General features: G+C 30.5%; 1 protein-coding gene across 1 annotated transcript in view; it reads right to left on the reverse strand.

Moving 5' to 3' along the window:
* Positions 1-23,487, reverse strand: part of Dad (Daughters against dpp) — a 71,745-nt gene that overhangs the window by 38,521 nt on the left and 9,737 nt on the right. The window contains exons 2-3 of the mRNA XM_014426356.2: positions 15,429-15,485; positions 13,517-13,579 (exon numbers count right to left, since the gene is read on the reverse strand). Coding sequence (XP_014281842.1) covers positions 13,517-13,579; positions 15,429-15,485 — 120 coding nt within the window. The remainder of the gene's footprint in view (positions 1-13,516; positions 13,580-15,428; positions 15,486-23,487) is intronic.

Raw genomic sequence — 23,487 nt, forward strand, 5'->3', positions numbered from 1 at the left:
TAATTTAAAATAAAAATTAAAAAATGTTTTAATTAAGTGTAGGAACGACTTTAAATCGCTCTTAACCATATTTGGATAGAGATAGGTTGTTTTTTCAGCACTTAATTAACATTTGCAGCCAGAGCGAAAAATTATTTTATTATTTTAAAAAATATAAAATTAATTTTTTTTGGTTTATTATTATCACTTTTGCAAAGAACGAATACAACCCAGTAGAACGAAGATTTACAGTCTTCAAGGCATATATTTCAACAACATAACACATTAAAACAAAAAAATTAAATATATAATTAATCCTTATACTCCTACTAGACCTGGAGTGAAACAGATTAAATTACAATTAATGCGAATATTTATTAAATGCTCAATATATTTTTACAAAAATATCAAAATAAACATAGGGAAACACTTTTATTAAGGTAAAAAAGGAAATGTAAATAGCAAAAATAACATAAATAACTGTAAACAATTTGGATTAATAGAGATAACGACCCATGAAATCACTTTGTCACAGGAACACACCAGGGGTGGCAAATTGCACAATTCACCCCAACTATATGCCGGTAGCACCTTCTATGCTGTGACTCATTCTTCCCACAAAATGTTTACTGAAATCGCGCTATTTCATTGTAAACCACTTGCAATTAATTTAAACATTCGTTTGCATCAGTTTCAGCTATTTTAATGCGATTTTCCACCATTGAATGAAATAAGAAATAATAGTTAAATAAATTTGGTCATATAAATGCAGTACAAAGGCGATTAAAAAAAAAATTCTTTTTTCTTTGAAAGTAAATAAACCATTTGTTAATAGCGTATTAATATAGGGTACAAAGTAGTTGAATATAATCGGAGCCTAAAAAGAAAAATGTATTATCATAAAACCATAAATTGACCGTACCGTTAATTTAAAATACACAACATTTTTAACGTAAGATAAAGTAAAAAAAAAAAAGATAAAATAATACTTCAATTGTAATCAGTCAGAAAAGACTAAAATTAGAAGAGAGCAATTGAACCGAACACGGGTCGAAAATCAATGATAATAAACCACGGATTACGAATATGATTTGTAGAGAATTTTCAGTTATCAACATTTTTTTTTTTAGTGAAGGTGTCATTCTAGCATCATGGCTATATACATACATAGCCCATTACATCATTCCTGAAACGATATAAGCTATAATAACTGTTTAGTACTGAAAGAAATAATGATGGAAATTTTCCTTCTAAGGCCTATCAGTTTGTCAAAGTCTATTTCTTTAATAAATTTAACCGGACAAGTTTTAAAGTCATCACATAAATCCCATTCTGACATAGGAGACCTCAATTCAGACATAGCTGACCAGAATACAAGCAGATTCAGGATGGGCAACAATAGATCTCGTGTATTTCTGGAGCTGTGGGTTCCCACTATTTACGCCCCACATAAACAGGGGATGAAGAGGCAACCAAACCCCGGTATTGTTTGGTTAGGTTCTTTGTCATGTAAACTTCCTCTTGTTCGTCTGGTCAGATATCCATTGTTCAAGATTCGGATCAGTATGCAATTGCTCTCAAATGTAAAACGCACACAAAAAGAGAATTTTCCGTAAACAAAAAAAATTCAAACCTTGCGAATTGAATTGCATAAGTGAATACATTAATAAAAAATATAAATTTGTTGGCAGTAAATGCCCAAAACGTAATAATTTGCAGAATAAACTGTATCAGTAATTCCTCAAGTTGATTCCATACATAATACAACCACTACATTTAAAATAATTAAATGAAACAACATACTTATGAATTTTGTATAAATAAATGTACAAACATTCGTAGGCACATAGAATGTTGCTACACCGTAAAAATTTAGTTCATCCTACATTTTCTAAGAAGGTTAAACATAATTTTCGTTTTAAAAGAAAATCATACATCAACAACAGGTTAGAAAAATTGTCTAATTTAAAAATCATTTTTGATCGTTTAGGCTGCAAGTATATGTTAGAAATATGAACGTCTACCATGTAAGATAAGTCGCAATCAAATTTTGGTCAACGAACACATCATATTTTGCGAAAATTTTCGTTATTTTCTATCTGAACTCGAAATCCAATTATTAATTGGACTAAACAAAAAGTTCTGTAAATATCCTTGAAAAGTAGGTATGGAACTATTTGAGGTGTAGGTCACTTCAAGTTCATTATATTTAAGAAAAAAATTAATTTTGGTTTATTTTTCATTCTGTACTCTATCTCTATAAAACTATCAACACCAAAAAAAAAAAAAAAACCCGTAGTACCAAATTTTTAAAAGTAGAATAAATTTGCTAAAATGTGAGCCGTAATAGAGCTTTTAACAATCAATAGTTCTCGTTCGAGACACAGTTTTTGAAAAACTAACGCTTTTGTCTTTTCCTAATAGTGAGAAATCAATATTTTGCGAATTTATTTTTGATAAATGTCAAGGTAACCACTATTTCTGCGCAGAAAACCATTATAACTTACTTTGTGAAGCAATTAACTAGCTTCAATTTGAGTGCTAGCAGGTATCTCTAAGTCAAATAGTTCCACAGATAAAGTTTTTCAAAGACTAATTTTCATTTTTCCAAACATCGAACAATTTTTGATTTTCTGAATTTATTTCTACGAATAAAATGAAAATCTGCACATATGAAAATATTCTATATAACCTACTCTATGGTGCAATTAACTAACTTCAATTTGAGGCCTAATCGGTAAATGTACGTCTAAAGGATCCTGAGAGTCAGATAGAACATCAAGTCTTTATTAAATCAAATCTATCTTAAATTCCAGATTAGATTAGACTCAGATTCTCAAAATAGGAAAGATGCTTATGAATATGAATTTAAATTTGGAAATTTGACTTTAGGCTTAATAGGCTCATTATTGTACTCATTTAATCCGTTCTCAGGGAATGATAACATTTTCAAAACGATTTTTAAGTACAATTTCTATCAATTTTGACTTGAATGGAAGTCATTCTTAAGAGTAAGCCTCCAGATTAAAAAACAAAACAAAGAGCACATAATTATTGGACAAATAGTGATTGTGCAGACAGTGTGAACTAGAGACTAGAGGAAGGAGCGGGAGAGAGTATAGGTGTGCCGACTACCCGGCGCCCAGGTATCGACTGCCGCTCAGGCCGCGCTCAAACAATACCTTCAGGACAAAAACCATCGCCACGTCCTAATCACCTATCTCCTGTCCAAGGGGCAATTTGGCACGATACTAAGTACTTCCAAATAAAGGATATGCGATCCAGGTACAAAATAAAAATTAATATTTCTTCAATAAAAGTTCCTATTAACTAGATCGTCTACCAAGTTAGGACATTAAGGTTTTTATAATAAAGAGCATACTCCCTTAAAAATGCAACAAACAAATCATTCTTGATATTTAATGAGTACCCAGTGACGTCGCCATCGAAGTGAAAGGGGTGGTCATCCGCTTTGACCCTTAATCTTAGAACTTAAAAAGTTGGAAATGTGAGATTTGAGGGCATTTTCGTCAATGAATACGAAAAAAATTTTCAACATTCACAACAGATGATGAGAAAGATCAAAGATACCAGAAAAAATTAATATTGTAGTATAGTTTGGAAATGCAATAAAAATAAAAATTTAAGATTTCACCCTGCTGAGTCAGCTAATCCTGGCTTCATCAATTCAGATAGCGTCATGAATGAAAATCGCGTTCATTTAGACGAAATGTACTACTTGGTGAATATTAACATGATTTTGTGATCTATAATCTTAATGACACCTAAAGTGGCATATTTTAATATAACTGTTATTCAATTAAATTTAAGCTAGGCGGTCTACCAAAAATAATGTAACTATTGGGTTATATTCTCTATTTTTATAATAATTTTTTATCTCATTTATAGTTTTTAACTTCTATTTAGTTTTGGTGAGACTGGGGTGGCTTTGCTGTTTATATTTTAGTTTTCTGACATTTTTTTTATTTTGCAAGTTTATTAATTTTTTTTTTAACTTTTAAAACTATATTGAATGAAACAGGGAGGACCATTCCTAAGACAGAAAAATCAAATCATGAAAAAAATATTTAATTTTAAAAATTCAAATAATTTTTGAAAATATAAATACACTTAAATGAAAAAGAGACTTTAAAAAATAATTATAAAACACATGGAAGATGTAAAGGAAAATTCTATTTTAATACAATTTACATTTAAAAAATTGATCAAAAACTCATTTGATACTAATTAAATCGGGTCAAGATTTAATAGAATCTGCTGAGACAGGGTTTACAACCATTACCGAGACCAGAATGAACTCCCCCATCCCATGCCAGGGTAACAGACTGCCAGACAGGGTGGTCGGGACAGGACTGATTAGGGCTTAGGTACCAGAAGGCGCCGGCTGCACGATGGATTGAGAACTGCCCTTATTCTCCCTACTACGATTTGGACTGCTCTGGATAAACGATCATTATAACATATTTTGGAGCAATAATTTAAATAATTTTTTTTAAGTTATGAACTATAACATTGAACTTATAAATCAACAATAGTTAATCGTCGCTATCAGCCTTAGCACATCAGGAAAATGAGAGAATAAGATTTTAAGATAAAGAAAATCTAAAACTATTCATACCAATTTTATTTTGAAAATCGATTCGGAATGGTACATAAATAGTTCTATCATAATATTTATTCCATTTAAAAATCTCGACCCAAAAATATTATAATTCAATAACGAGATTAATTCGTGCATGCAAAACGTTTGAATCTAAGTTTGTTTCCGCCTCATCAACTAAGGAAATAAAAGACCAATATAAGATTATGAAAGACCAATAGTATTGTCTGATGGTCTGAAACTAAGATGATAAGCGGTAATTTTTGGATTAAATACACTAACCAAGTTCTCCCGCTAAGATTTAAGCCAGCTACATTAATGTACTTTTTATGTTAAGTTTCAAGTGGTCAACTTCATCAATTTACCTCATAAAATTCTATACAGCATAGCCGACGATAATCTTAACCACTGCATTATCCCATTAGAGTAATTAAGTTAATATTTTACGGCTCTCTCTCTATCCCCCAACAAATATATAATAATTACACCAAAGGAGCGGTCTATTTTTACATATACCACGCTCCAGAAGTAATTCCGTCATCAAACCTCATCAGGTCCGAGGGAGAAGGTTCAAATTGATCGTAATTACGTAGGCTGCAGGCGGAGGGCAGGAGGGAGGGGAGCAATGGGAGGGAAAAAGGAGGATAAAGATACAGAGACCGGGAATTGGCCGAATAAAAAGAAGGAGGAAGTCCAGGAGAGATGGAAGCGGGAGGGAAAAAAACAGTAAATAGGAGTGAGGGTCTGGCGCCAGTACCTGGTCCGCATACCGTCGGGTGGACGTCTTCAGGTAATGTAATGTCTCTCTAGGTAATGCGGAGGTCAATTCCCCTATCATTTAACTTATTTTTTTAAGTTATAATAAATTACACTGAAAATCATAATTAAATTATACAATTTTAATACTTATATTAAAACTTTCATGTCAATTACATACGTCAATTCTACAAACAACTGATATATTTTTTAAATTTACAATTAATTGTACAAAATAATAGGTATAATCCCTAAAAGTTAAATATAATTTTTTTAAAAAATTTATATTCATCTTTATTCCCTAAAAATTATTGGGACAGTTATAAAAGAAAAAGAAAATCATATTCACTATTTCAATGTTACAATTCACAAAAAAAAAGAAATACTTCATAGGGGCACATTTCACTTTTTAAATTGTTTAAACATAAAATCAATATTAATGAATTCCCATTTGCAATAATAATTTTTATTTTTGTTTCAATATGATGAGTAAATGCGGTAATTTATTGGTCAAGAAACTGAAAATAATAGGCAACATTTCAATCTTATGAATTGGGATCAATCTTGTAATATGGTAGTCGGAATATTTCTGACATCACTTCAATTACATGACATCATACGTCACTTTTGAAGAACATCATTAATTAACTAGTAAATTAATCATAAATTAGCGTTTCAAGTTGAAAAATAGTTTTGTTAAATTTCGCAGCAAGGATCTTTTCAGTAGGAGCCCTTCATTTGTATATAAAACACAGACAGATATAGTTTTAAAAATATATAAGAAATTTTCCAAAAAATAAATAAATTTCGATTATTGTTTTTTACTCATCGATTCAATTATTGTTTGCTCAAGCCAATGAGATATTGTATTTTCCAGATATCTTATCTCTTGTGTTTCAATATCGTACAGTGAGTATGTAAAGGGGACGAAATACCACAGCTCAATCATTATGGAAGCTACCTTGTGCACTACATACTATTTCTACAAGCTGTTTATCGATATTTAAAGTCGACTGTATGATTCATCGACCGGTAAGAGGTCATTGACACATAGGCGCACTTAAGTGCATTGTCAACGTTTTCACTTGTATAGTACGTGATGTCCTTTAATATTATCCCGTAGTTGGATTACGGAGTGGCGTTCGGATGCGTCCAAAGGCAGAAAATATTAAGATATATGCGCATTATCTAGTTGATTTGTGAAATATATTGCAACGCTCCGATAACAACACTTCTCAGAATCTTAGATTATTATTTTTCATTTCATATTTTTTTTTTTAATTCCGTCGTTAAATGTCAAGCGGCTCATAAAGTTGGCGCCGGCGCTCGAGTTGTTTTTAATGTTCAATCAAATCCGTCACAGAGGCGTCACGTCGACTGAGGAAAATATCAACGTCGCACTATTCCATTGAACAGCTTAGTAATGTATACTAGAGGAAACCAAACAAATGAGAATTACAACTGATTTTGTGTTGAAAAACCCTAGAGCATAAATGAATATACATAGATAAAAAAAATTCCTGACCACATGCTTTGGAATAAAAGTTGTCAGAGAAAGGAGATGATCAAGAAACCATACATAGGAATAACAGGATATAAATAATAAAAAATCAAAATTAAAATATAATACATATTTTTAAATCAATACAACTTATTGACGATTTTCTGACTGAAATTTGGGTATTTCCAGGTATATAATGGTGATAAAAAATTACTAAATCATTTTAATAACATTTGGATACCATTTAAAATTTTTATTTAATTTTTTTAACACGTAATTTTCAACTGGTTAAACTTCCATAATTAAGGTAATAGGATCCCAGCGTGGACCAGGCGAAATGGGTACTATCGTTCGGGGAACTATCCTGTGATCTTTGTTTTACCCCGGGGTTCTAGCCGTCCGGTTAAAACGGCTATTCAGAATACCAAGTATCAAATTTAAATATCTGAGCAGTTTTGCTATTTTAGGAACCTTTGAAAGCTCGTTATTTACATGCCTCGGCCTAAATAGGGAGAACAGGTTCTTTCTTATACGGCATTATCATAATTACAATAAATACATACTTGGGTCAAATCGCGAGAGATATAAAATAAAAGGGATCAATAAATCTGTTGAAATAAATATTTAAATTAGTTAATTCGGCCACCCACCGAGGCTGCAAAAATAATAATAAATAACTTTATACAATTCGGTACTTGTACAAAAAAAAAAGTTATCAGAAAAAGGCTTCAAGATATGCCAAAGATCTTAATTTTAGTTATGTGAGTATGACATCCGACTTCCTTATCTGCAATCAGCTTATCACAAAAAGTGAAAGTTTTGCTTAAATATGGTGGGTCAGTGGTCAGACAACTTACTTTTTTTAAAAAATACTATTTACCGTACAATATAAAATTCTCTTTCATGGGGCAACATACTTATCACGAATAGTAAGTTATGTGTGTAAGAAGTGCGTATCCTATATCCGACCGATAGAAAGTGGTATGAGGGAGCATGGGGTCAGTGCATCTACTTGGGAGGTCCGGCCCTGCCTTGGCTCTGTGATATAATCGGTCCATCTTATTAGACCAAGCTTGATCATGGAGCTCCTGAAATCTCTTTGGAATAATCCACATAGGAGCAAATTTAAATAACCATTATCCAAATATATCAGTCAAACAGGGGAATATTTTGCTGTAACAACTCACTTAATTGCATAGATTGCTATGCGTACCAAAAGATCGATTTTTCAACAGGACCTATAAAACTAGAAATCCTTTGATGAAAAAAATCAGAAATGTTTGTTTACAAGCATTTTTTAATGTAATCCCTTTTTGCAAGAGCAGGGCCAACCCAATCCTCAAAAGGTATCCGACTCCTTTAAAGGGCCCCGATTTGCTTTCTCCTTCCGCCTCTTGCGTTCGAAAGCTCTGAACGACAGAGACAGAAACGTTTTTGCAGACGACTTACCGTTAGCCGACAGACCAAAGCGATCGGGCGCTTTGTGAAACGACAATCGACGCCCGCTTTCTACAGCAGACGTGACCTTCGCCCGATACCAGCAGACAATGGACGAATAAATAAGCGTACAATGGCTCTCGAACGACAATGAGACAATAGCTATCGGTAATTCTACAGATCGTAATTAAATAGTTCCCAGACGGCGCCTCGGCTCGGCTACACTCGTCAGAGTTCGTGTGTATTCGGCACCAGGGCGATTTCCGATCATGTATCCATTACTATGAAGAATATTTTGATTTCATAGGTCAATAATTTTGCATCTTTTTTACTTATCAATAAACACATACAATTTTAAAGTGTACATAAATCATATTTGTTAATAATAGTGTTAATTTTAAATAAATCATATTTGTTAATTTTAAAATAAAATATACGGTTTAGGCCATTAACTTTGGGTGTGATATCTTTAACTAACTCAGTATACTAAGCAGTATGATTAAAAATTAAATACAAATATTTAATAAAATCTACACTTTTTAAACTTAAAAATTCCAAAAAATAATGAGTATTTGGAATAATATGTGAAGTGCATCATATAATTAAAATATTAATAAAATGTTCGGATCGATTTAATTAAATTTATAAATGACTAAATAATAATAAAACACTAATTATCAGCTGAAAATTTCTGAATTTAGACCAATATTTCTAATTAACTATTATTACCAGAATAATACACTAAACACTTTACACATATCATTAGATACATATAACATATAATGTCATTATATATCATATAAAAATAATCACTTTGTTTTTAAATTATTTAATAAGCAAGTAAATAATTTGGAAATGAATAAATGACTCGAAAATAGTTTAGAAGGAACTGTGTGTCAGGAAAGGAAGATATAAAAAAATAATTAACAAATCAATACTAGAATATATATGCTTGAAAAAAAAAAAAAAAAAATACAGAAGCAAACAGAATTAGAGAGTAAGAGATTATCAAAGATACACGGTAAATAGAGCGAGCAGAGGGTCTAAGAAAGAAAAAAGAGATTCTCCGTTCCACCTCGCTGCTACAAGATAATTTCTTATGATACGCTATTATCCTTTTTCTTTTTTTCTCGTTCTTTACTTTAACCGTTTTGAATTTAAACGGGTTAACCAAACATGAAATAAATGCAACTCGAATAATGATGGAACCATTATATCATATATATCATCATACCACCAAAATAAATTAATGTAATATAAAATAACATACCACCTAAAATGGCAATATGAAAGACGCAATTTCCGTTAACTACCATTAGTTCCATGGAAGTCCCATATTTTAAGTATACTAGTAGATCCATTCTAGTAATTCTATATTTATAATATGGGACTTAAATTACATTCCATGCCAAGTTTTGGAAAGAACTTTTTGTCTAGTTATTAATACACTAGCTCACCGTTTTACTTATCCGCTAGGATTATGCAAAGGAAAGGGGGAAAGTTGAGGGAGGGAGATTTAAAAGGGGAAGCGATAAACGCAGCTGATATACCATGCACGTGGGCAACGACTAATAAACGCGCGGCGAGTAACAACCACGATTCCTAATAGTTCTTTAATAGGAACTATTAGAAAAGTAGGACGTCTTTTCCGCTCGTCAGCTCTCTTATATCTTATCGTTCCTACGCTGCATTCTCATCCAGGCCACCATGTCATAAATTTTAAATTTGGAATTTGGAACAAGCGATGTAGGCATGATGGTGCACCAAGTAAACGACTCTTGAAACAAATCATTACTTTAGGGTAGTAAAAATTAAATACATTAGTAGTGTAGCGTCTGTTCTTATACTTTCGAGTACAATAGAAAATAAAAAGTCAAAAAAATCTATAACAGTAATATGAAAAAGCCGACAGAGCATAACAACTTTGTTACAAAAGCATTAGCAGCATAACTGACTCATACATAATGCAATTATTACCTTAACAAATACAACTCCTAAGAAGCTTGCACTATTACATGTTGTTTATGTTTTGATAGCGATACAGCAGCCTTCGTGGGAGCAGGGTCATTCTGAAACAATACGCTGCGGAGTACCCCGAAGAGGACCGCAGACGTCAACCGTACTCAAACACCATTAATACGGAGCCTGTGTTGACAGCCGACTGACCATACCATTGCATTGGTCAACTGCCACTGACGCTAAGCGATCTTTTACCGACTCTATTTTGGCTAGGCTTCTGTTTGCTTAAAAGGTGACGCAGTATCGATAAGTGGTTGACAATAAACTGTTTTATCCGATCGGAGGGCTGAGAGCAGTGCTAAAATAATAACAGCTGAAACAGCAAAGGATGCTATTTCTGTGTGTGCGTAGTATACCTGAGGCTAGCGCAATGGCAGTGCACCAATATTGGCATCGGTCGGAGAATGTTTGATCAGGGCTAACACCGAGTTCTTCTTTAAGAAGGAGAGGAGAGATTTGGCACGGTAATTATGAAAATGTCTGGCAGGGAGAAGGTTTCATGCCTTCAAATATATGAAATTCGTATTATTAAAAAAATATATATTATCGAAATAATTTATTAGTTAAGATAAATAAATGCAAAAACTCTCAACTAGTTTATAATTGGAAGATCCCGACAACAAAACATATCTCATAACGTTATCAGTTACTAACCAATCAGCGTTTCAGGCACCATGAAAACTGGAAACCACGAAATGTCTTAAATAAAGATCAGAGATGACACATCTCACTTCAACAGTCTATAACAGAATGTCATATCCATTGACATTGAAAACTTTGTTTGTAGTATGTTCCCTTCATTAAACCATATCCATGTAACACTTGATCATAGAATCTTCAAGTTAGATCGTACTCTATGATTGTTGCTGACCATTTAGGTGAAGAAAGAGCTCTCCCCCACACAGTATGATTTCCCCTGAGGTATCCAGAAGAGAGGCAAGTACCTTGGGAGAGGGGAACGTCGCTATGGTTACCTGTACCGACCCTTAAGGAGGGGCTCGTCAGCCAAGTTTGTACCTCACTGGCCTTGGTGAGGATAAATAAGAATCAGAAAATCTGCCACTTAGTCTCACTAGTTTAGAGTACCTTTCAATAAACCATTCTTCACCTCTTCGCCTCTTACCAATACGGCATGCATACGAAGGATCGGGAAGATTAATCATTATTTTTTTCGCTACTAGCCGCAATATATATATTTAACATAAATTGAAAAAAATTAAAATGTTTTGAGATAAGGAAATATTTTAATTAAAATCAATGTCAGTATAAAATAAAAATGGAATAATCGATTATTTTCATTTTCATTAAAATCTATTTTAGACCGGACTTCATTAAAAATGGACGAATATATTGGATTGCACACTTCCAATCAATCTCAACATATACCAACGAGATAATTGTTACAACTCAAAATTGCAATATTTTATAAAAATGTGACTTAAAAAAATATCACAACTATTTTAAAATGTCACATCGATAAATAAGGTGTCAAATGTCTGAAATTAAAAAAAATAATATTTGTTGAAGTTGATAGTGATCTAACATTGCATATTTGAATGTCACTTTCCCTACGGTCGAGTGCGTTATAATTATACGGTAAATGCACATTATTACATTTTGTACCATTATATTTTGTCATTAATGATATGTTTTTTAAAGATTTTGTGGTAGGTCATCAGTGATATATGAAGTCCCATGTTTATTTTTTTATTTTCTTGGAGTTTTTATTAGAAGTATGAAGTGATAATAAAAAGAGACCAAGTGATATAAAATATATGCTGTTTTAAGACACAATTCTGTTTATTTTAAATTATATCCAACAATAGTATACTTGAATTTTAATTCAAATATAATCATTTTGGCAAAATATAAATTAACAATTCAGCGATAAAGTTATAAAAAGATAATTAGCGGTCTAACCACAATGAGCTCGTTTAGATATTTCTGGAATAAATTTTATTTCAATTTATTCGTTTTATTTATTTATTATAATATGGTATTGACATGATATGAATCATTTTAAAAACATTTATTAACTTTGATTTTAATGATGGCCGGTAAGTTGTAGAGAAGATCCGACAAACAAATCCCACCAATGCCAAGTGCATTCCACCCGAGACTGACCCATGACGCCAGGCAACCTTCTAATCGAACAATTCTTAACAATCCTCGGCCTATCTCTGAATAAAAACAAAAGACAAAATCAACATATTTTGTAATGGAACGAATGTTTTGTTCCTTGAATGAAGATTTACTGTTTTACACTCTAAAGATTATTATTTATTTGTTTGCACTACATATAATATAATTTATAGGGTTGATGAAAAAATTAAATAAAAAATATTAAAACAACAATTAATCAATAAGTGATTATTACGAAAGAACTTTACTTATGAGGTATAAGAATGGGCAAAATCTCCTACAAGAGAAATGTATTAAATTAATCAAGCAAAATCCAACGACGATTGAAAATTTTAAAAACAAAAGAAGTTGTTCAGCACCCACCAGAAGAATCATGAATTATTTTTTTTCGTATGTACAATTTTCCTTAAGGCCTAGTTGATTCTAGCAAGACAATATTAAACTTGTTAATTTGAAGAATTATGTGGATGTCCAAAATTAAATGATGATAACACACCTTATAAATATTAATTTTCATCCTAAAAATCCACTAAAGCAGAAGTCCGTCATAAATTAAAATTTTTTGTCAATCATATATGTTCATGAAATCAGTGACGCTCTAAGCATATTTAAGTACAAAAATAAATTACTAAAAAAAGTTTTTGCAAAATAAAACTTTTAAAAAATTTATAAGGGAAACATTATTCATATGAAGTAGAACGGTCAAATTCAAGGTCGTTCTAGTTCAAGGCTTTATTTACTCATCAACTTCAAAATATTTTTGAATAGCAATAAATGTATTTATTTATATCCTACTATACAGTATAATTAAAAAGTATAGCAATATATTCAGAAAACAACTTTTTCATATCTCATTGTCATTTATTGAAGAACAATAATTCAATTATGATCAACTAAAGAGTGAAGCTGAGACAAAATAAGAGGCTTTTCTCCAAAAATGCGTTTAAATCGTCTATTACTAAATTAAATTTATATCATAAATATATAAAATAAAACATGCATTTTTGTATAAAAGTAAAACTTAAATCGATCGATTACAAAAAAAGATAAGATTGACTTACCCTCCCCATTGGTGCTTAGAGACCCTCTAAGCTCCAACTGACTGCTTTCACTGGGAGCTCGGTCTGCAATGCAAGAAATAAGTTATCAGGCACACCAAATAGAATATGTGTACTTAAACAAATTTTCCTCTTTCCAAAGAAATATTTTTTAAAACAGTAAAGAATACATTCTGTATGAATTTTGAAGATATTAATAATACTATAATCATTCAAACAAAATATAACTTTTTTCGTACAAATATATTAACTATTTATAAACATGAAAAATACAATATATCTCAAAAAAATCATTTTAATTTAATAAACCATTGATAATCACGCAAATGAAACAGGCTTAGCAGTTTTAACATAGAACTACATTGCAATTTAACTATTTCATCTTGGGAATCTACATTATGCACATGAGTGGATATCTTTAATTTATATATAGTTTTATTGAACAGATAAGATACCACAATGATAAAAGATGCCAACGTAATGGATGATAATTTCAAGTGCTCTAGAGACTTCATCAAATATCAGCTAAAAATGAGTTTTCGAAGAAATATAATTTTGAAGATACTCATGCCAATTTTTTTTGTTCTGTAATAATATGTTTTATGTAATGTCAAGATTTATGAAACAAATTTTAATGTACATGTATTTGCCAGTTTAACCGAATAATTCCTTTCACAGAAGAAATGTTAAGTACTGCTGCATCAAAGTTCGTAGTACTTAAGATGTAGAAAAAAAGGAAGAATGTAACGAAAATGTAAATAATTTCAGATGTAATGTTTATTGTTTGAACTTATATAGGATTATATTAAAATAAGTTAAATTTTTGGCATTTAAAAAAGTTTTATAAGGAGGAAATACGAAAAATAAATATGTGTTTACGTTGGAGATCATTGGAACAAAATAAAACGTTCTATGAAAAGATTCAGTTGAGGCACTCAGCGCAAATATAAACATCCAATGTATTTAGCATGCAGAGATGAAAAATAAATAGAGAATGACTTGCTATCAGTGCGTACGTGATCGCTTCAAACGAAATCCAATAGAGGACCCATTGTGAAAATTTAATGGAGAATCAGGCAAAGATCAGGAGAGATTGTGACCATTGTGGTAGACTACAATAGCAGGACTACCTGGCGTCCCGCGGGGCTCCCTCTTGTGTCTTTATTATTTATTATTTCTGCTCCCAGTTCTAATATGACAAGTTGCCCCCTTTCCTCCCATTCAAGGACTGCCCGGCTCAATGAGCCCTCTGTCCGCGTATCGCGTCCTCCGTAATGATCTTAATAAAGCTGGAGGACATATAGAGTAGAGACACTACAGTATTACTAAGATGAATAAATGTAAGCAACGAAAATAAGTTAAGCAGAGCTGCGTGAAAAGTAGGTAACCCATCCTTCACTTTATCCAAAGCTATGGTGTTCTCCTTGACTTAGCCATAACCTTGCAGCCTGCGGCTTCCTTCTGCTTCTTAATATTCTCAAGAGCTTACTTTGGACTCTTCGTCAGCGGGGCTCGCCCGCCTTGGCCAGGTGCCATGAAGGGGGATATCTCCTCTTGCCGAATTGAATGACTTCCAGTTTTTACTCTGACATCATGAATTATGTAAGAACAAGCCCATTAATTGATACATAGCGGACTGGAGCAATAAAATATAATGATAGTAAGAAACAGTCGTACCAAGCAAATTGTATAGTAACAAAAGATAATTTGATAAAAGATACCTCTATATATAAAATTTTAAATAATATGTACACAGTGCATATATAAAGCTAATCAATTAAAAATATTAAATGATGCTAAGTAAAAAAAATGTCTAACAATATAACCTAAATTATAAAATGTTTAGTCTAATCTTATTCAATATTAAATGAAATTTTACTAAATGCAAAAAGTGATGACAAATAAATGAAATTACCTTCAGGTTTCAAACTCTCGCTACAAAAGCGGGAGTAGGGAGGAGGTGGTGGAGATTCTGCGAACAAAAAAAAAAAAAAACTTTAATTAACAAACCCTTAATATTATATTAAATGAAATAGCATAAAAATAAATATAAAAAATTTAAATGAATGTTTAGGTAATTTAAATTTTTTTTATTAGGAGTCATATTAAATTATTTCTAATTAGTTAGGTATTGCTCAACATTGTGCAACTTTCCGGGAGCAATGTCTTCAAAATATCTAAAATTAGGAATTAGGATAAAATTAATATATAATTTCAAATATTATCTTTTCTTCGGTAATTCTACCAATTAAAATACACCTTATAATTGATAAGAGTGGCACTTTACAAAAAGATTACGTTTCTATAAATGAGTATACACATTTATATTTGTATTATTATTTCATCCGACGAATATTTGGTAAAGATTTAAAATATTCTATATACTAATCAGAATCCAATCCACCTAATGACAAACCAAATCTATCTTTATGTAATAAACCATATACTACATACAATTAAGCGATAAGCGAAGCATAATAATACATCAACATATTTATCATTCAATATGTGAAGGTATATTATAGACATAATACATTAAGGTAAAAAGGTATAAAATAGACATAATACATTAATAACAAGAAAAACTATTATTTCTACAAGAGAAACTACTACTTTAGTAGCTTTTATAATCATTAGATAGATAATTTAAATTCTAATGAATTGAGAAAAGAATTTAAAATTGATGTCAAGTGGAAAGAAATATATATCTAATTGTACAGGTTTTGAATGTTACATCAACATAAATATCAATTGTTAGTTATACCAAAACTGTTATATATAAATATTTAAAAAATATAACATTAGAATACGTTGTAAATAGATCGAAGGCTACATTAAATTTGGATCACAATATTAAATATATTCTTTTCATTTTCAAGGTCAACGGTTTATTATTTCTTAGTAACTGTTTTTCATTTCATTACCAACCCTCCCAAAGAAAATCCGCAATTATCAAAAATAATTCAAATGTTTTAAAAGGATAAAGAGAAAGAACTACTTACGAAAATATTTACTGACAAATTTGTACATACCAAATACAATACTTCAATTCCTAAAACCATTCCGAATTCCTTGTTTGAATAATAACATAATAGTAATTGTCCCATTTACAAAATATTAAGATATATTTCCCAAACATTTCCACAGTTGTAGAGTCCTAAAGATCTAAAACCCAACAGTCTTTCTCTGAGGCAGGTGTTGGCATCAGAAAGAAATGGGAGATGTGCCATACTTTCAGAGAATTCTCGTTCTATCGCTCGGCCGCCTACGTTGTCTTAAACTGGTCTGCTAAAAACTATAGGGCTCCCGTAACTATAAACTCCTTTATTCAAGAAAACTAAGTAATACCGAAATCTAGATAAATTATGATATAAAGTGTTGGGGTCCTAGGTAAATATGCATATTTTAAGTAGAAATAATTTCTAAAGTAGGGTACTCTTACAGAAGAAATCCTTGCTAAAGATCCTGAATATTTCTTCATATGTCCGGAAGTGAAGACATATCCCAAACGTCCCAGCAGATGGTAGATAAATGGTAGATGGTACCAGCGTCGACGTTTCTATTATATTCAGCTAATGGTTATCAACACTTACAATTCGTTCAAAGGCTTTTCCGGAAATCGATCAGGAAATGCCATACATACAATACGTGTCCTCTGTACACCGTGCATTTTGATACCGGCTTCCGTTCCAGACAGCGAAAAAGAGGCCAGGAAAACATCCTTATTTTAAGGGGCTGTACCAACATCCGTCACATTTGTATTCTCTGTTGTTCCATCGGGAATAATTATTCAATATTCCGTCAAAACGAATTGGACTGTCAAACAGACCTAATTTCTTTTGAATTAAAAATGATTCTAACATCAGTTAAATGAAGAGAACCAAAACGTTCAGTTCAATAGGACGCGCATTAAACATAGAATAAAATTAGCTTCAACATTAAGTACTAATAATTCTATTATAAAGAAAAGTATTAAACTAAACCTAATCTAATGTATCATTAATTTCAATATAAATAACCTCAAACCACCAGTTAATAAATAATTAATCAAGTGTTAATTCTAGCGATGACTCACTTCCCTAATTTTGTTTTGTAATGATTCTATTTGAATTATTTTAATTAAATAACAACAACATTAAACAGGGTTGTATATGTGTTAACAAATGTATTAACGACTGAGAACATCTACTCAGAATGAATTAAATTAAAAAATCCTAAGATGATCTACACATGATATAACGATATTTCCCTCTTTAGATTTAATTTGTAATTGATACCAGATAAACGAACTACGCGTAATAAAACAAAAAAATTGTACTCGATAAACGGTGCCCATTCATAGAATCGGTAATAAATTGCAACAAGGAAAGCGGGCTGAATGGTTGTAAAATAAGGCAGTTATCGTATAAAATATAATCGAAGGAAAATCCTAGAAATTTCTGATTCACGACACTCGATTAATTCTCCACCAGATATTTACTCACCTTAGGGTCAAGTGGTTCTGTATCTCGAAAACGGCTAATTTTCTATATAAATCAATCATATGCTTTTCAAACTTTATCTCAGTGTCATTGAATATCCTTGAGGAGTATTTGCTGAGGTAAAGGGGTCCTTGATGGAGTGTAGCTGCTACTGAATGTCAATCCGATTGTAGAAGGAATGTCTTTGAAAAATAACAAAAACAACTACAAATCGCTAAGGCAATAAGAACGCAAAGTGTGTTCCAAGTTTTCTTGAGAAAATAGATAAATTAAAAATTATACAATGGTGCTAACATACAATGCGAATCGCATTTATGATATTGATTATTGAATATTATATATGTATGCATATATAACAAAACATGTTTAAAGCAGAATAATAAATATCAGTATACAATCATAGAAATTTTAAAATTTCGCAAAATTTTTTTGTCAAACATCGTACAATTATAAGAATTACTCTTTATTAAGCAATCATTAAATTTTCTTAATATACATATTTTAGACGATTCCAAAATATCTACAATAAATGACGAGATAAATTAGCAAGGAAATTAAGTAAACTGTAACATAAAATAAGCTTTTATGTTATATTTTAAACAGATTTAGGTATAAAAAAAAATTATTCAGTACAAATTAAGGCGAGGAACTACGGACGAACATCTGTATTAAAAGTATTTATTTCAAGAAATTCTTTTTAATAGGAAATAATTTTCAGAATATCTTATAACATTAAATATTATTTACTTATAATTATATAATATACTGTACATCTTTTTATAATTATATAATGTAATCTTTTTATTTGTACATCATTGGGACTTCATTTTATAAAATATACAAGTGTTATATTTGGTTGGTAGAAAAATCAACAATTAAATACTACGAAAAGTAAAATGTTAATACAATGTTTTATTTATTTTAAAAATGACAAATTGCTTCATGTCTAAGAATTCAACTGTAATTGTGATTTAAAATACCAATGAATGTCAACAATTTTTTTTTTTAATGTATTGATGATTCTTCAATATTTATAATATGTTTTTTTAAGATGCTCAAAAGTGTTCTTCCACACTTTGTATGTTCCTATTTATGATGTTTTATGATTCCTAGGAGAGGGAGATGCAAATGATCTATATCTACTAGACGCTATGATCTTGCTTTGAGTCTTTATTTTAAATTCTTTGAATTGTTGACAGTGTCTAATTTTCTCACAATGAATTTCAAAACAAATTTGTTTTGACAAATAGTATACTAATAATATTAGCTATGAAGTTTCATATTATTTTTTTTTTTTTTAAGGAAATATTAGACAATTCTGAGAGATAAAAACCTTTTGTAAGAGTAGTATTAAAGAAACAAAATAAAGAATGCAAAGAAATAGACAGTTTTTGAGAAGTATAAAGAGGAATGGGGAGAATGAGATGAAACCCACATGGTGGTGGGACAGAACGTCGCTTGTGCTATAGCACTAATTGCGTTCAGCCCGCTTCCTCAGCTTCTAGTATATAGCCTTCTTCTCTGTCTGCTTTGACTTCTCTTTCGAAACATGATACATCACCGATATGTTCTTCAAATTCAGTATGGCAAATTATAATGGTATACATTTCTCAACAGAAAAACAAATTTTAAAAAATCGAATATAAGATTACGACGATTTATTGCAGCATATATAACTACAAAGGCTGATTTTTTTTTAAATAATTTATTTATTGTTATTTACAACTGTATACGACTATATACAAGAAATAAATTGCCTGTTAGTGATCAAATGACATGATATAAACATGTAGAGAATCTACCCATTAATAGAACTCCAGTACTGATACAAGATGGTATTTTACTTAGCATAAGGAGATGAACCGACGAAGGAATAGATCGGTATAAAAATAGCAAATCCAACCTGTAAGTACATTAATAATTTTAAAAAATTCGAACGGAAGAATACATTTTTTTATAACATATAATGATGTTACACAAAAAAAAAAAAAAATAATACATTTTTGAACAGGACAACAACTTGAAAATTCCTCAGTTCCTATAACCTTATCTCATTTTCCAGAACGCTACTGAAGATGGGTTGAAAGGAAACCTGGGGATTCTCATGAATTGTTTTATCAAATTTTTCTTCAGAGGTTCAATGGAATCGCATGTTTTTAGATCCTCTGTGTCTAAGTAACTAATCTGATAATACGAATTTCAGACGAGATAAGCCTGGACAAAACGGTAGATGTGTATAATCGATTTTACAATGTTTTGCCGTTTTCTCTTAACCAATCCAAACTATTTTTATAAAACTCGTTTTATCGCAATGAACAATTTAATTGCCTTTAAAATCTGCTAGGTCTTATCCTTACTGAAATAGTCTGACCGGACTTAAATATCGGATTTTCAAAATATATTTAAACATCTCCCGTTTTCAAGGGTAATAAAAATGATTGAATATAAAGTGTGAAAGAATTTGAAAATTAAATAAAGGAGAAAAAAAACAAACTAAAAATAAGTTGCTAGGTGAAAAAAAAAATATAGATTGGAATTTCATTTGAAAGTTAAGGAGTTTAGATAAATTAATATCTCATATATAAAGTCATAGAAGGTGACAGGAAGTGAGAAATAAACTGGTTTATTTCCTAAGTATCGATATAAATTAATAAACTATATTTTCAAACAATTACTTATTTCTTTTATCAGTTCATAATATCACAGCTACAAACCAAATAAGACAACAGTCCATAAAGCTTTCGAAAGAATGTTATCCTTGTAGGAATCTAGCATTAACCTTAATATAAAAATAAATCAAATAATATTTCTCCTTAAAATTTAAACTTAAATTTAAAAATCATTTGTTTTTCTATAAATTCGAATCATTTCTCCGAGGCACTCTCTCGAGGGTTCATTCTTTCAAGTCAATGTTCTTAACCAGTCAGTGGAGTGCAACCAATAGCTTCTCCACTTACCGTATTTACATCTATAATGATTCATCATATTTACGAGTTTTAGAGATGCAAATTTCTGTGCTAATTAATATACAAATTATACAACCCAATTTCATTTTTGACCTACATGAATCCGACAAACACTAACACACTCCGACTTGTGACACCTAGCACACGTGCCGTTTCGTACTATCATATATATTTTTTCCCGAATTTCCACAGAAGGAGATATAAAGCCGGAGACGTTTTGGGAACAGAATGTCCTCCGTGTGACGGCTATATTGGCCCTGATTTCCTCAAACCGGTTCTGCCTCGGACCAAGGCCAGCGCTGCTCGGACCTCGAACACATCCGAAATTCAGTGCGGGCGGCGCCACCTAAACGCTCTCGTCTGTTCTTTTGGAAAAAACAATTTCAGCCAAAATATTTTCCCGTCCCGAACAGCCGGACCGAAGATAGGTAAGTTATCTATGAGTGTATTAAGTCGAGGATGTTTCTATTAAAAAAAAAAAATAAATAAAAAATAAGGAAGGAGTTGATTTGGAACTTCAACTCGAAGTTTCCTTTGAAAATTATAGAATTTATTTATTTAAACAACTTTAGTTGTTTACTTATGTGCAATCAAGTTTGCAAACCCTAAAAAAAGGGTATTTAATTAATTTGATATGGACGGATTTAATTCGTTATACTGGATTGATACTTATTCATTAAACTAAATGAAACACAATCAGGGTCTCAAAAAATAAGAACATATTATTTAATATTATACCTTCTTTATTGGATGAGTTTTCATTAATATAATTGTTAATGATTAATTAAAATAAAGTATTTTACATGGAAGACGTTTTTCACTAAACTCATTATAAACATATTACAGGTTTTTCACCCAAGAAAATTGTTATATCCGCCTTTTTTACAGAACAACGACAAGATGTAAGATAATAATTTAGATATTTTTAAACTAAAAAACTAAATATAGTTGAGTAACAACCTGTATTTTTTAGAAATAAGAAATTATAAAATTTAATAAAAACTATGCTTATTTGTTACAGAAACAAATCATAATATTATAGATTAAGTAGAAATATTTATTAGATTTTTTTCTATTATATTCCAAGATTTAAATGATTTTATTTTTACAAATTTCTATATTTATGACTATACAGTTTTATAACATCATACAAATTTATACCTCAATGTTTACTGATATTATTTAACTAATTTAGCTAGCTAAAGGTAAGATCTAGAGCTAAGATTTTTTAAATCTATTAGAGTTACTACATTGTACAATTATATTTTAAAGCAAAACAGAATAAAAGAAAAATCAGAAAAACTTAAAAATAAATCTGACAATTATTTTATTCACATTGTATTTCCTTTTGAACAATTGTGAGCGAAATCGAAAGCATTTTTAGTTTACACATACATATCACCCGAGTCCAATCTGATAAAACAAGATTCTATCTTGTTCTAGCTTCAGGCCATCATGAAGTTTACAACTTAAGATTGAAGGTTGCAAGCTACTTTAAGAAAACTGATAGTGTTCAATCTTTTATTACAAAGAAAGATATCTTAAACTCAATTCAATATTAGAAATATTGTAATTCCTATAAGAATTAATACCCACATATACCGCCTTAATGCCATGTTTGAACTTTTGACAACAATCTTGAATCTCGCCATCAGGTTTATCAACTATATTTTCGACACGAATTTTTTTAAAATTTTAAAACAGGAATCTTAGAACAGCGCTAATAATTTAGGAATGCAGAATCGTCTAAAACAAAACTTAAGAAAGAAAAAAAACTGCTTACAATCCAGAATAATGTTTAAATAATAACTATTGAGAATAATCGACTTCCATAAAACAGGTACCCTAACTTTTAGCAATGAGCGAAATACCTATTTTTTTTTTAACCTATAGCACAAAATATTTCCAATTAGATAAATAAAAAAAAAAAACTATGCGTATAACAAAAACCAGGATCAAAACGAAAATATTGAATGAATTGAAATTAGATCGGAAAAGGGAAGGTATTTGTAGAAAATGAAAAACAGCCTAACAGTTTATCATGACAAATGTGGGCGGTATTTCAATCCAGTCAAAGTACATTATTGCTTGAGCAACAACATATATACAACAACAGCAGTCGAATATTACAAATATATAAATAAATTGTATTTAAAATATTTAATATTTACAAAAACTGACAAATATGTTTTTATAAATATTTACAATTCTAAAACCACAATCCATAAGGGTTTGACAACGAATAAACTAATAAAGAGTTCTGTTTCAAAAAGAACTATGTGAATATTTATTTATTTATATTTTTATATAATATAGTATTTTATAATAAATTAAACAAGTTAACGTTTCAGCAATTATTATTTATATTATGTTAGCTGATACGTTTCGGTTATATAATCAAACCAATGATTTAAGCTGTTATTTGTACTAATCAATACAATTAAATAATTAGTTAAAACAATAATTCAAAATTATATAAATATGTCAATTATATAAATTATAATTTTTGTTATCGACTATTAAAGCT

This window comes from Halyomorpha halys, unplaced genomic scaffold, assembly GCF_000696795.3.
Source record: "Halyomorpha halys isolate HHAL.00 unplaced genomic scaffold, Hhal_1.1 Scaffold571.1, whole genome shotgun sequence".
NCBI lineage: Eukaryota > Metazoa > Arthropoda > Insecta > Hemiptera > Pentatomidae > Halyomorpha > Halyomorpha halys.